Genomic DNA, 10,357 nt, shown 5'->3' with positions numbered 1-10,357 from the left:
CGGGTAGCGCAGGGGTGCGTGACTGTGCCTCAGGGGTGAGGCTGGTCTTTCGTACGCCGGCGTGTTATTAGTGAGGAAAACCAAACCGGCTGACCCGTGACGAACGGCTGCCCGTTAAATTAACAAACGGGCCTAATTTCTGTGGCAAATCGGACGTGAAGTATCTTTCACCTCTTAAACAACTGTTTTTTGTCCACAGTTTAGGAGGTAGCAGAGCATGTCTTTTCGTGGAAGAGGAGGTGGAGGAGGAAGAGGAGGTGGCTTCAATCGAGGAGGAGGTGGCGGTGACAGAGGTGGCTTTAATCGTGGTGGACGAGGTGGCTTTGGACGGGGAGGTGGACGAGGAGGCGGACGAGGAGGCTTCAACAGAGGCGGATTTGACCAGGGGCCTCCAGAAAGGGTAGTTTGTAAGTTATGTGAAGAGATTATATTGATTTAGTTTATAGTGACTGCTGCAGGTCTTTAGCTTGTTTGTTCTTTATTTCAGTGCTGGGAGAGTTCATGCATCCCTGCGAGGATGACCTGGTTTGTAAGTGTAAAACGGAAGAAAACAAGGTGCCTTATTTCAATGCCCCAGTGTACTTGGATAACAAGGAGCAGATTGGCAAAGTGGATGAGATCTTCGGACAGCTGAGAGATTTTGTATCCTTCAAAGTAACGTGTGATGTACCGTATTTGTTTTTTAAAACTGATTGGTTATTAAATGGAATTTCTCTAGGATTTTAAAATAGTTCAAGGCTTGGCTGCCAATTAAGTCTAGCTGCAACGGTCGGTGTCAGTGGGTGTCTATCTTAGAGCTTTTCCAGTGTGACAGGGTGCCTTGTGTCAGACAGAGGATTTCAGTCAGTGCCGGTACTGGAAGATGTCTTTCGGATGCTACTTGATGTTACTTTTTCTAGCTACCTGACCAAATTTTCTGCTGTAGGTTACTCACCTGTAACAGATTTGTATCAAGGGAGCTGGGGGGTTTTTTGGTGCCTTAGGAGACCTTGCTATGCTCCAACTTACTACTTAATTATAAAGGTGAGTTGGTGCTAGGGTGTCCTGTTGCTTATTGTCTAGCTTATTACTTAAAGTGCCGGTGAAAGTGGGCTGGTGCTAGGGCACCTGCTTGCAAAGCAAACCTGTTGAGTCAGGGGCACTGGATCCATTCTGTTGTCGCTGCCAGATTGACAGAATCTGTGACGAAAGTGGAACGACTGGGGCAGTAACTCTGTAACACAGCAGTAAGGGTTAGCCTGTCCTGGCTGAGCATCAGTAATTAGCTTCATGTATTTTACTCTCCCACATTAAATGTTGAGTAAACCATGCAGGTTTAAATCACTCTCTCGCTCTGAGTGTATTAACTTGCAGATTTTACTCTTTGCATGAGAATTATTTCCATTTCGGAAACTTGTTTTCTTGCTTCAATAACACGTGAAGAAAATATGTTACTGGATTTTGCCGCAAGTTTTAATTAAGCAGAATTGACCAGCAGCTGTTTTTGAACTTGGAAACTGCGCACTGAAGTCCTTGCATATGGGACAGGCAACTGATTCACGCAAGGCTGCATACGGGGTTACAGAGTGTCTGCCACCTCACTGTGGGATGAGGCTGGGCATGCCCTTAGTGCAGCAGTCCCTGCTGGCTCTTACCTTCCCACACCAGGCAGCTGTACCACCCGGCAGCACTAGCAGAGCCCCTGCAGCATGTAAGTTGTTCCAGATAAGGCTTCAGGTCACCCTGGGGCTAAAGGGGTTGCCACTTGCTATACAGATTGGTTTCTTTACAGTTACACTTTTATGTGCTCTTTCCACTGGTACGCGTTCCCTTATGCCTTAATACACGGAAGGAGAACATTTACCACAAAATACCGTATTTGTAGCTATGAAAAAACCCTGAGAAAAATTGAAAAGTTTCTCATGATCTTTTAATTGCAGTTTTTCATTTGTGGTGAAAAAGTTTAGCTTCATTTATAAAATGCTAATTTATAAAATGAATGTGCCTTTCATGTAATAATCAAGATCACAATTTCCAATGTTTTATTCCTGCTACGTTCCTTAAAGAAACTAACAGTATTTTTCAGTGAAGCTGTCTGAGAATATGAAAGCCTCTTCGTTTAAAAAAATGCAAAAGGTTAGCTAATCTCCGTAACAGAATTCTACTCCATGTCATCGGTTAGCTAGGTCGTCTCTATGTCATCATATAATAAAAGCTGTATTAATTTTTTATTAACTTTAAAAGCTGGTTGTTTTTTGTAAACTTCACTGTTCATTTCCTCTATCCTTTTCACTTTTGTATCTGCCAACGTTATTTCTCCTTGTCTCGCAAAAAAAAGATGTAACAGATGAAACTCACACAAATATGATCTGTATTTTAATAACGTTATAACACTGTGATTTAATTCTTGTGTTCTTTCTTTATTTGGGTACTTGCAGGGGATAACTTGACATAAGGGGTTAAGACCAAATTGTGGGTATTTGTAAAGGGAGATAATAATGTGCTCTTTAGCTTTGATATTTTTAAAGCTTAATGGAAGTCTCTTCCTCCAGTTTTACATTGATCCAGCAAAGCTGCTACCCCTTCAGAGATTTTTGCCAAGGCCACCGGGAGAAAAAGGTGCTCCCAGAGGAGGTGGTAGAGGAGGTCGTGGTGGTGGACGTGGAGGAGGAAGAGGCGGTGGTAGAGGTAAGACCCCAAGAATGGAAGCTGCAGAATCTTGGGGTTTTTTGGTGTGGGATGGGTTGTTTGGGTTTTTTCTGGGTTTTGTTTGGGTTTGGGTTTTTGTTGTTTGTTCGTGGGTCGTTTTGTTGGTTTTGGGGGTTTTTTGCGGGGGGGTAAAGCTGCAGCTGAGTACTTGAATATCAGCAGTTGTATCGCAGAGAAAAATGTTTTGCGTATTTCATTTTGATGACTCAGTGGAAGAGACGGTGGTATCTTTCCAATGGCAAGCTGTAGGCTTTTGTAGGTAGCTAAATAACAGCTCCAAAGCATAGGGAGGAGAGCACGCTGATTTGTAGGAAAGACAGGGAGCGTGACTACTGAGCAAACTGCAGCTAAAAGGTTGTAGAGAATACACGCTCAATGCTGTCAGTGAAAATTGTATTTGTAGTATGTTCTAAAAACTTGGTTTGGACAACATACTTGAAATGCAGTGTTTGAGAGAGGGGTGAATCACCTCATAGATCTCATCCTTCTTTGCTTTTTGAACATCGTGTGCAATGTACTCCTCAAATAAAGCTGAAGTTAATTTTTTCTCACATCACAGTTTCTTGCTTTTGCTCCCTGCTCTGCCCCTTTGCAGCAAGTCACAAGTGGTTCGAAGGTTCTTGGTTGGATTATCTTAATGTTCCGTTGAGTTGTAATTAATTAATAATTAGTAGTTGTAATTGATGTTTTGCTCTCATGAAAGAATTCTATCATGGAGTTTTGTTATGGTCTTTAGTATTTTGGACTAAACAATAACCTAAAATGCTGCAAATGTCCCTAGAGGAGACAAGGTACTAGTAATTGACCTAGTAACTGTCCAGCAATGGACTCTTTCTGGGTTTTTTTGGTGTTCTTTTCCTCTCAGAAGCTATCAGTGAAATACGTTGTTATGCATATCAAAGAATTTATATGCCTCTCAAAATGTAATTTCTTTCCTATGTTTAGGAGGATTTGGAGGAGGAAGAGGTGGAGGATTCAGAGGAGGGAGAGGTGGAGGAGGAGGATTCAGAGGAGGAAGAGGTGGTGGAGGAGGCTTTCGGGGTGAGTGTGTGGTTTTTACATTTCAGTAATAAGAGTGGCTCCTGATTTTTAAAGCTTTTAAACATTAAACAGAATGTTGTATTTTTAATATTGCATAGATATTTACAGTTTTATGTAAGAAGTTTCTGTGCCTCACAGTAGCTAGCTTAAACTGCAGCACAGTGTCCTGCATTTTTTGATGCTTCTGTTAAGACCATGTTATCTTTTTGCATTCAGAAAGGAGAGAATTCTGTGAGAACAGATAACAATAATAAATTCTTTTATTGTATCAACTCATTTAGTGTTATGTATCTATTTTATTTCCTTTAAATGCATCTAAGATGTAAATTGTTTGGTGTATTTTTCTTCCCTCTTAAAATAGGAAGAGGACATTAAAAATGGAGCCACGAGTATCTCCTCACTGTCTTACCACATCATCTGCAGAAGTGAAGAATAAGGACCCTGAAAAATTTCTTTATAAAAAGAACTTGAAACTGTAAAATGACAATTATTTTTACACTTAATGACCTGATCAACACGTGAGGAGAGCGTAACCCCAGACAAAGAACTGAAGTCTGCTCGGAACATACTTGAACTTTTTTATCTAAACCAGGATTTAATGTTACTCTTCAACTGTTCCTGAGAAGTGACGTAGTCAATGCTTGACTTCATGTTGGAGTTTGGAGTAAACTATCAATTGAAATGTTTTTTGAAAAAACCCTACGGGTTCACTACGTGCACATTCATCGGTATGAACCTGTTACCCATGTGTGACTGATCCCTAGTTCTCATCCTCTTTTCACACTGAATCTTCTGGATTGCTCTCAAGTGGGCATGCTGATTAAACAGCTGTTGTGAACCTTTTTTTTACAAACTAAACTTCAAAGTTTTGTGTCGATAGATTTATTTTTCTTTATACATAATCACATAAATGGAAAGGAAGGTAGCAGAGGATACTTTGTGGATATTTCTGTATAAAACTCAATGAAAGCCAAAGGTATTAAGACAACTTCTTAGAAGCTGCTATCTGATGAATAAGGCAAGGTGAATACTCTTCCTCAGTCACATAATTGCGTCTCATTACACTGATACTTAAAATGCTAAGGGTTTTTAACTGCCCCCAGGTCTCCCTTACCCTGTTTCTCTTGAGGTTTTGATGTCCTGGCACTGCAGCTCTGTGGTGCTCTGAGCTTTTGTAGGGCTAAGGTTAGATAGCCCATAACAGGGCTCCTAGGCACACAGGGCTTTCAGTTAAGTATTGCTTTAAAAAGGCATGAAAAAAATCAGTATGAGTCTTTGGTCTCTGTAATTGGATGCATTGTGAGGGCTGTTGAAAGGGTAGTAACTGTTCTTAAGGATGGAGGAGAACAGGGTGCCTCTGTACTCTTGAATTTTGGAAATAAGGACAGAAAAGTAGAATCTCCCTGGATTTGATGCAGAGTCAGGAGTCCATTCACAGACTCTCATACCAAACCCTTGGAGAATGAATCTGGGGGATAATCTACGTGAAGGTATTTTGAACATCTTGTTCAGTGTGGAAAGAAGTACATTTCAGAATCGATCGTACCGTTACACTTCTTAATTGATGAATGCAGTAACAGGCAAATGAACTATATTATGAACTATATTAGCCTTCTGCTTAACAAAAAAACAGGTAATTTGTCATCACCAGGACTGGACAGTTACTGGTCATTTTAACAAACATGAAGATGAGTTTGAATTATCTCTGGAAAAAAATCTTGAAACAAGGTACCAAAACAAATGTTCAAGAATTAAATTAAATCTGAAGAGATTCTGCATAGGATAATAGGTGTTCTAAAAAATGTTATTCAGCTTAGAAAAACCCGAAACCACAAAAATTGGAATTTCTGCTAGGTCTGCTTTTGTGAGAAGAAACTGAGTCTACTGTTCAACCACAGCACAATTAGGAGTTGAGGGGTACGGATTATTTTCCTTGTATTGCTACAGACTTAACTTCAACCAGGTCAGTTAAACCCAGACCTCTGAAAATGTTTAGACTTCTGTTGGCTCTGTGTTGCTAGGCCTGAGGGATGCAGAGCTCTGACTTGAGGCGTTGTAGAATTGCCCTTTATCTAGACAAAACCCTGTGTAAGCCATTGCACCTCTGGCGTACCACATTGCAGCTGACCAATACCAACCTGCAGTGACGCCGGAATTGTCGTTACTGTTTTTGGATCATATGTTGTGTCCTCTGCTGTGCTGTATTTCTTCACTGATGCTTTAGTAATCAGTTGTGGGTAGCTGACTTAGATCTTCCCTTGCACTTTTGGCTTTGGAAGATTAACATAACACGGTCCTCACTCTTATAACCAAATCCATGCTCTGCTCTGCTATTCTCACTGCATACCTTTTCCTAGGATATCAGAAGACTGGGCTGCCATCATGTGCTGTTTCCATTGCATGAAGTACGATCATGCAGCCTAGACAAGAAGTGTGCACTTTGAATTGCACAGCAGATGGAGCAGTGAGTCAGCCTGAAGCAAAAGACTGACATCAGTGAGCAGCAGGGTTAAAGAACAATACCCCTGGCAGCTCTAGAGGGAGCATCAGCCCCTGATTATAGGGGAACTGGGCTGCAGTCCCGGCTAAGAAGTGTGTGAGGGGTGTTGTGCCATGCTGTACGCGCACAGTGTTGGATGTAGCCAGAGAAAATTTATAATCTTGCATCTCTGTGGAGGTTATAGGACGTTCAGATGCTGATGGAAGAACATCCTTAGTGACTGGGTGTGAAATGACAGGACATATCTGCCACATGATGATCTTTTTCTTTTTTTTTTTTTCCTCCTAAGTTTTCCTTCCATTTTCTGGGGAAGGATCAGGTTTGGTTGGGGCAAAGCCCATCCAGTGCCTGTTCTGCCTTGTCTTGCAGACTGTAATAGGTGAAAAGTCAGTGTCTTAAAAAAATTAAGATGACATGGCTTGTCTGCAGTGTAGTGCTGCAATGAACTAAAATACAGGTTCTTTAATTATATATGACACCTTCCTCTGTCTTGAACTCTTTATTCAAATTCTGTCTGTGATTCTGCCACTGTGCTCCAGAGCCTAATAAGCAAAGTGTTTCGAGTTTTATATACGTGCTTACCAGGTATCACAGAATCACACAGAATGTCAGGAGTTGGAAGGGACCTCTGGAGATCGTCTAGTCCAACCCCTCCTTCTAAAGCAGGTTCACCCAGAACAGGTTGCATAGAATCATGTCCAGGTGGGTTTTGAGTATCTTAAGAAGAGACTCCACAGTCTCTTCGGGCAGCCTGTTCCAGTGATCTGTCACCCTCAAAAAATTTTTTCCTCATGTTAAGATGGAACTTCCTGTGTTCAGATTTGTGCCTGTTGCCCCTCATCCTGTTACTGGGCACCACTGAAAAGAGTTTGGCCCCATCTCCTTGACACCCGCCCTCTAGATACTTATAAGCGTTAACAAGATCCTCTCTGAGTCTTCTCAGAGAAGACCTAGGTCTCTCAGCCTTTCTTTGTAAGAGGGATGCTCTAGTTCTCTAACCATCTTTATAGCCCTTTGCTGGACTCTCTCCGGCAGTCCTTTGTTTCTCTTGAACTGGGCAGCCCAGAACTGGACACAGTGCTCCAGATGAGGCCTCACTAGGGCAGAGCAGAGGGAAAGGAGAACCCCCTTGGACCTGCTGGCCACACTCAATGCACTCCAGGAAACCATTGTCCTTCTTGGACACAAGGGCACGCTGCTGGCACAGGGTTGTATCCTGGGCTTTTTCTGCAGGGAAAAGGAAATGTGGGCTCACCAGCACCCTGGCAGAAACGGGTATGTTGAGAGAAACTCATAGTTTTGAGTAGCTGTAGCGTCTTGGGAAAAAATAGTCACAGTGCAGTCTGAAGTGAGGGGGTCGGGGAGAAGATGTTAGTGGCAGTGTAGGCTCGGTGACAGTTTGGTGTTCCATGGATTTACCCTTACTGGCAACCTTTGGGGCAAATGGCAGGAGAACCTGCCACCTGCTCCAGCAGTGTAAAGGAAGTTGCTGTCCTGCAATAATAGTCTGGAGCTCACAAAGAAGGTAGGATTCTGTGGCAGTGTACCCCACAGTGCCTGGCTTCCCACCCAGGACACGGCATTAGTGGTGTCACCTGCCTGTCTCCTTGTCCGCTTGTCCATGTCTGCACGTGCTCGCTCTTGGCTGCGGCAGAGCATGCAGTGGCCAAGTCCTGTTTTCAAAATGTGGTTGCAAGTGAATGTATTGGCTGCTGCAATATTTGACCCAGACAGAGGGTCCGAATTTCAGGTGGTTTCAAAAATGACGGCTGGCAAATCACTAGGATCAGATTGCTTAAAGGCATTTAGAATACCTTGAGCCTTTTGTCCTTGACACACTAAGATTCTGGTTTTATGTTTTTCCTATGTGGCATCTAAATCCTTGCTGAACAGAGGGTATGCGTGAATGTGTATCGTAAAGCTTAAATTGTTACCTATTGAGTGGCCTGGAGCAGGGTGGTTCAATATAGTTTCATAGATTTGCTGTGTTGCTTTGACAGAGTGCTGCGTGAAGTATGGCAGGGTAAAAAGCTTTGTGGAGTCCTGTATTTTTCAGGGATTTTTTTTTCAGTCAGCTGAAAATCTGTAGTTTAGAGTAAAACTTTTCTAATCAGTTTAAATCTAGTAAAAGTCTCTGTGAAGGAGGAAAAACAATGATTTATTAATTTGTTTTCCGTTGGGTTTGAACCATCTGTGAGAAGATGATTACAGGGAAGTTCTGCCTTGTAGAGCCCTCCAGCGGAGATGTGCTTAATAAATGTGAGGAGGGTTGGGTTAGGTTTGTTTTTTGAGTGTGGTTACTGCTGAAAATGGGAAGGAGGTTTTGTTTCGGGTTTTAAATGTTTTAAATGCACATGGTAAGTTTCTCTACTCTCATCACTTGTGGGTTGAAATACACTTCACACGTAACCAAAAGCAACTTGCTAAACCCTGTAATGAGTTCTGCGTTGTCCCGTGTCTGTACAGATACCTACAAATTGAAGAGTGGGCTTAAATAGTAATTGTCTTTTGTTGCTACTGATCTGGGACAAGTGGGAAGGAAAAGCATCATTTGTGTCAGAGTGGCACTTAATACCCTCTAGTAAAACCGTCTGTCATTGGAGAATAAAAACAGACTGAGGTTTTGGATTTTTTTTTTTTTCCTTGTGCCAGTATTAAAAAGCAATGTGGTAAACTGTATTTTACCTGACATAGGAACTGTGGTTCCAACTTTCTGGATTATTTGTGTACTTTAACTCCTTGCTTTATCTTTTTGGCTTTATGAACTACAGTGTTCTAGGTTAATGATAAGTAATGTCTGCCTTTAATTTTGACTTTTTTCTCTTAATTCCTCTAGCTGTAAAATCTTCCAAATTTAAGAGAAGGAGATTCAGAGACAATGCAATGGAATGTGCATATTAGGAATTTGCATTCTAACCAACAAGTATGGATAAAGTCTCGTTAACTGCCCCTCTGGAATCCTACCCAAACAAAAATTAGTAACACTTTGCTCTTCTGAGACATTCAGAATTGCAAAGTCGGACTTTGTGGAAGCTGCAAGATCTGAGATGCTTTTGAAAATCTTGCCGAAGTTTCAGGGGAGGAAAGCAGAGGTATCAAATTCTCACTATGCTTTTGTCTTTCAAGGCAGGACTATGGAGGGCGCTGGGGAAGTCACTTCATTGCCAAACAGATCATCTTTCCTTTCAGAACCCTCCCCCCATTTCCTGCCTAATCCTCTCTGACAGGAAAAATACCGTAATATTAAAACTACCCTCAGAACTGTAACAGTGAGTGTAGATTTGTGGCATTAAATAAACTGTTTGCTGGTAGATGTGTCACATGATCGTCTGTAGTGATGATGATGAAATGTCACGACTGCACAATTTTATTTCAAAATTTTCTTACCTTTAGATTCAGATGGGCGAAAGATGCAGGACTTGTGTTTTGGCCTGCTGAGGGGTGGGAGGGAATGCTCGACGAGTGCTTCATGGGTTAGAGAAGGGAGAGCTCCTCAGGTGTACTCCCTTTCTGTGGGATGGCTGTGTTCCTCAGTACTGCTGCTGGGGAGGCACAGCCTTAGCCTGGGAGCCTGCTTGAGCTACCCGTGAACTATGTACAGCGGAAGAAACACTTCTATACCCAGTATGAGTGCAAAACTGGGGGCAGGAACCGTATGAAAGGTAACTGGTGGGAAACACCTTTGATGGCACGTACTGGTACTGCATGTAAGCTCTTTGGGAAAGCATTTATTGCAGCTAATATTTATCAGGATTTTGTAAAAGGTCTTTAATTTGGTATGCTACAACCTCATCATTGAAGAGAACATGAGCTTCTGCTGCTCATGGCTTTGGAAAATGCCTAATAATTTTCTGCCCAGTAACGTGTTTTGTAGAATTTGCCCAAAGTAAGCGTGTGTGTGTGTTTGGGAGAGGGAGCATGTTCATACTTGCAAGGCACATTCAACAACCATTTTCTGCAGACCAGGCCACTTTGGAAATACAGCAACTGAGTTTTCTGACAGACATGCTGCACTATAGAAGATACTGGACTGTATTCTTCTGGGTCTGGGTCAGCTCGGGAGTTTAAATCAAACTAAGAATCTTGAAAAAGTAGTTCTTTAAGGATTTGAAAGGCTGGGCTTTAGAG

The 10,357-nt window shown here is 42.1% G+C and overlaps 1 protein-coding gene across 1 annotated transcript; it reads left to right on the top strand.

Moving 5' to 3' along the window:
• Positions 1–217: 217 nt before the first annotated feature.
• On the top strand, positions 218–9,130 carry GAR1 (GAR1 ribonucleoprotein). Its single transcript, XM_010134194.1, has 6 exons — positions 218–407; positions 488–642; positions 2,056–2,115; positions 2,532–2,667; positions 3,634–3,729; positions 9,066–9,130. The coding sequence occupies exons 1-6, from the start codon at positions 218–220 to the stop codon at positions 9,128–9,130; spliced, it is 702 nt and encodes a 233-aa protein (XP_010132496.1).
• Positions 9,131–10,357: the final 1,227 nt, after the last annotated feature.

Source organism: Buceros rhinoceros, unplaced genomic scaffold (assembly GCF_000710305.1).
Source record: "Buceros rhinoceros silvestris isolate BGI_N320 unplaced genomic scaffold, ASM71030v1 scaffold16054, whole genome shotgun sequence".
In the NCBI taxonomy this organism is placed as follows: Eukaryota; Metazoa; Chordata; class Aves; order Bucerotiformes; family Bucerotidae; genus Buceros; species Buceros rhinoceros.
The sequence above is the reverse complement of the archived record's forward strand: the minus strand, read 5'-3'. Positions and strand labels throughout refer to the sequence as shown.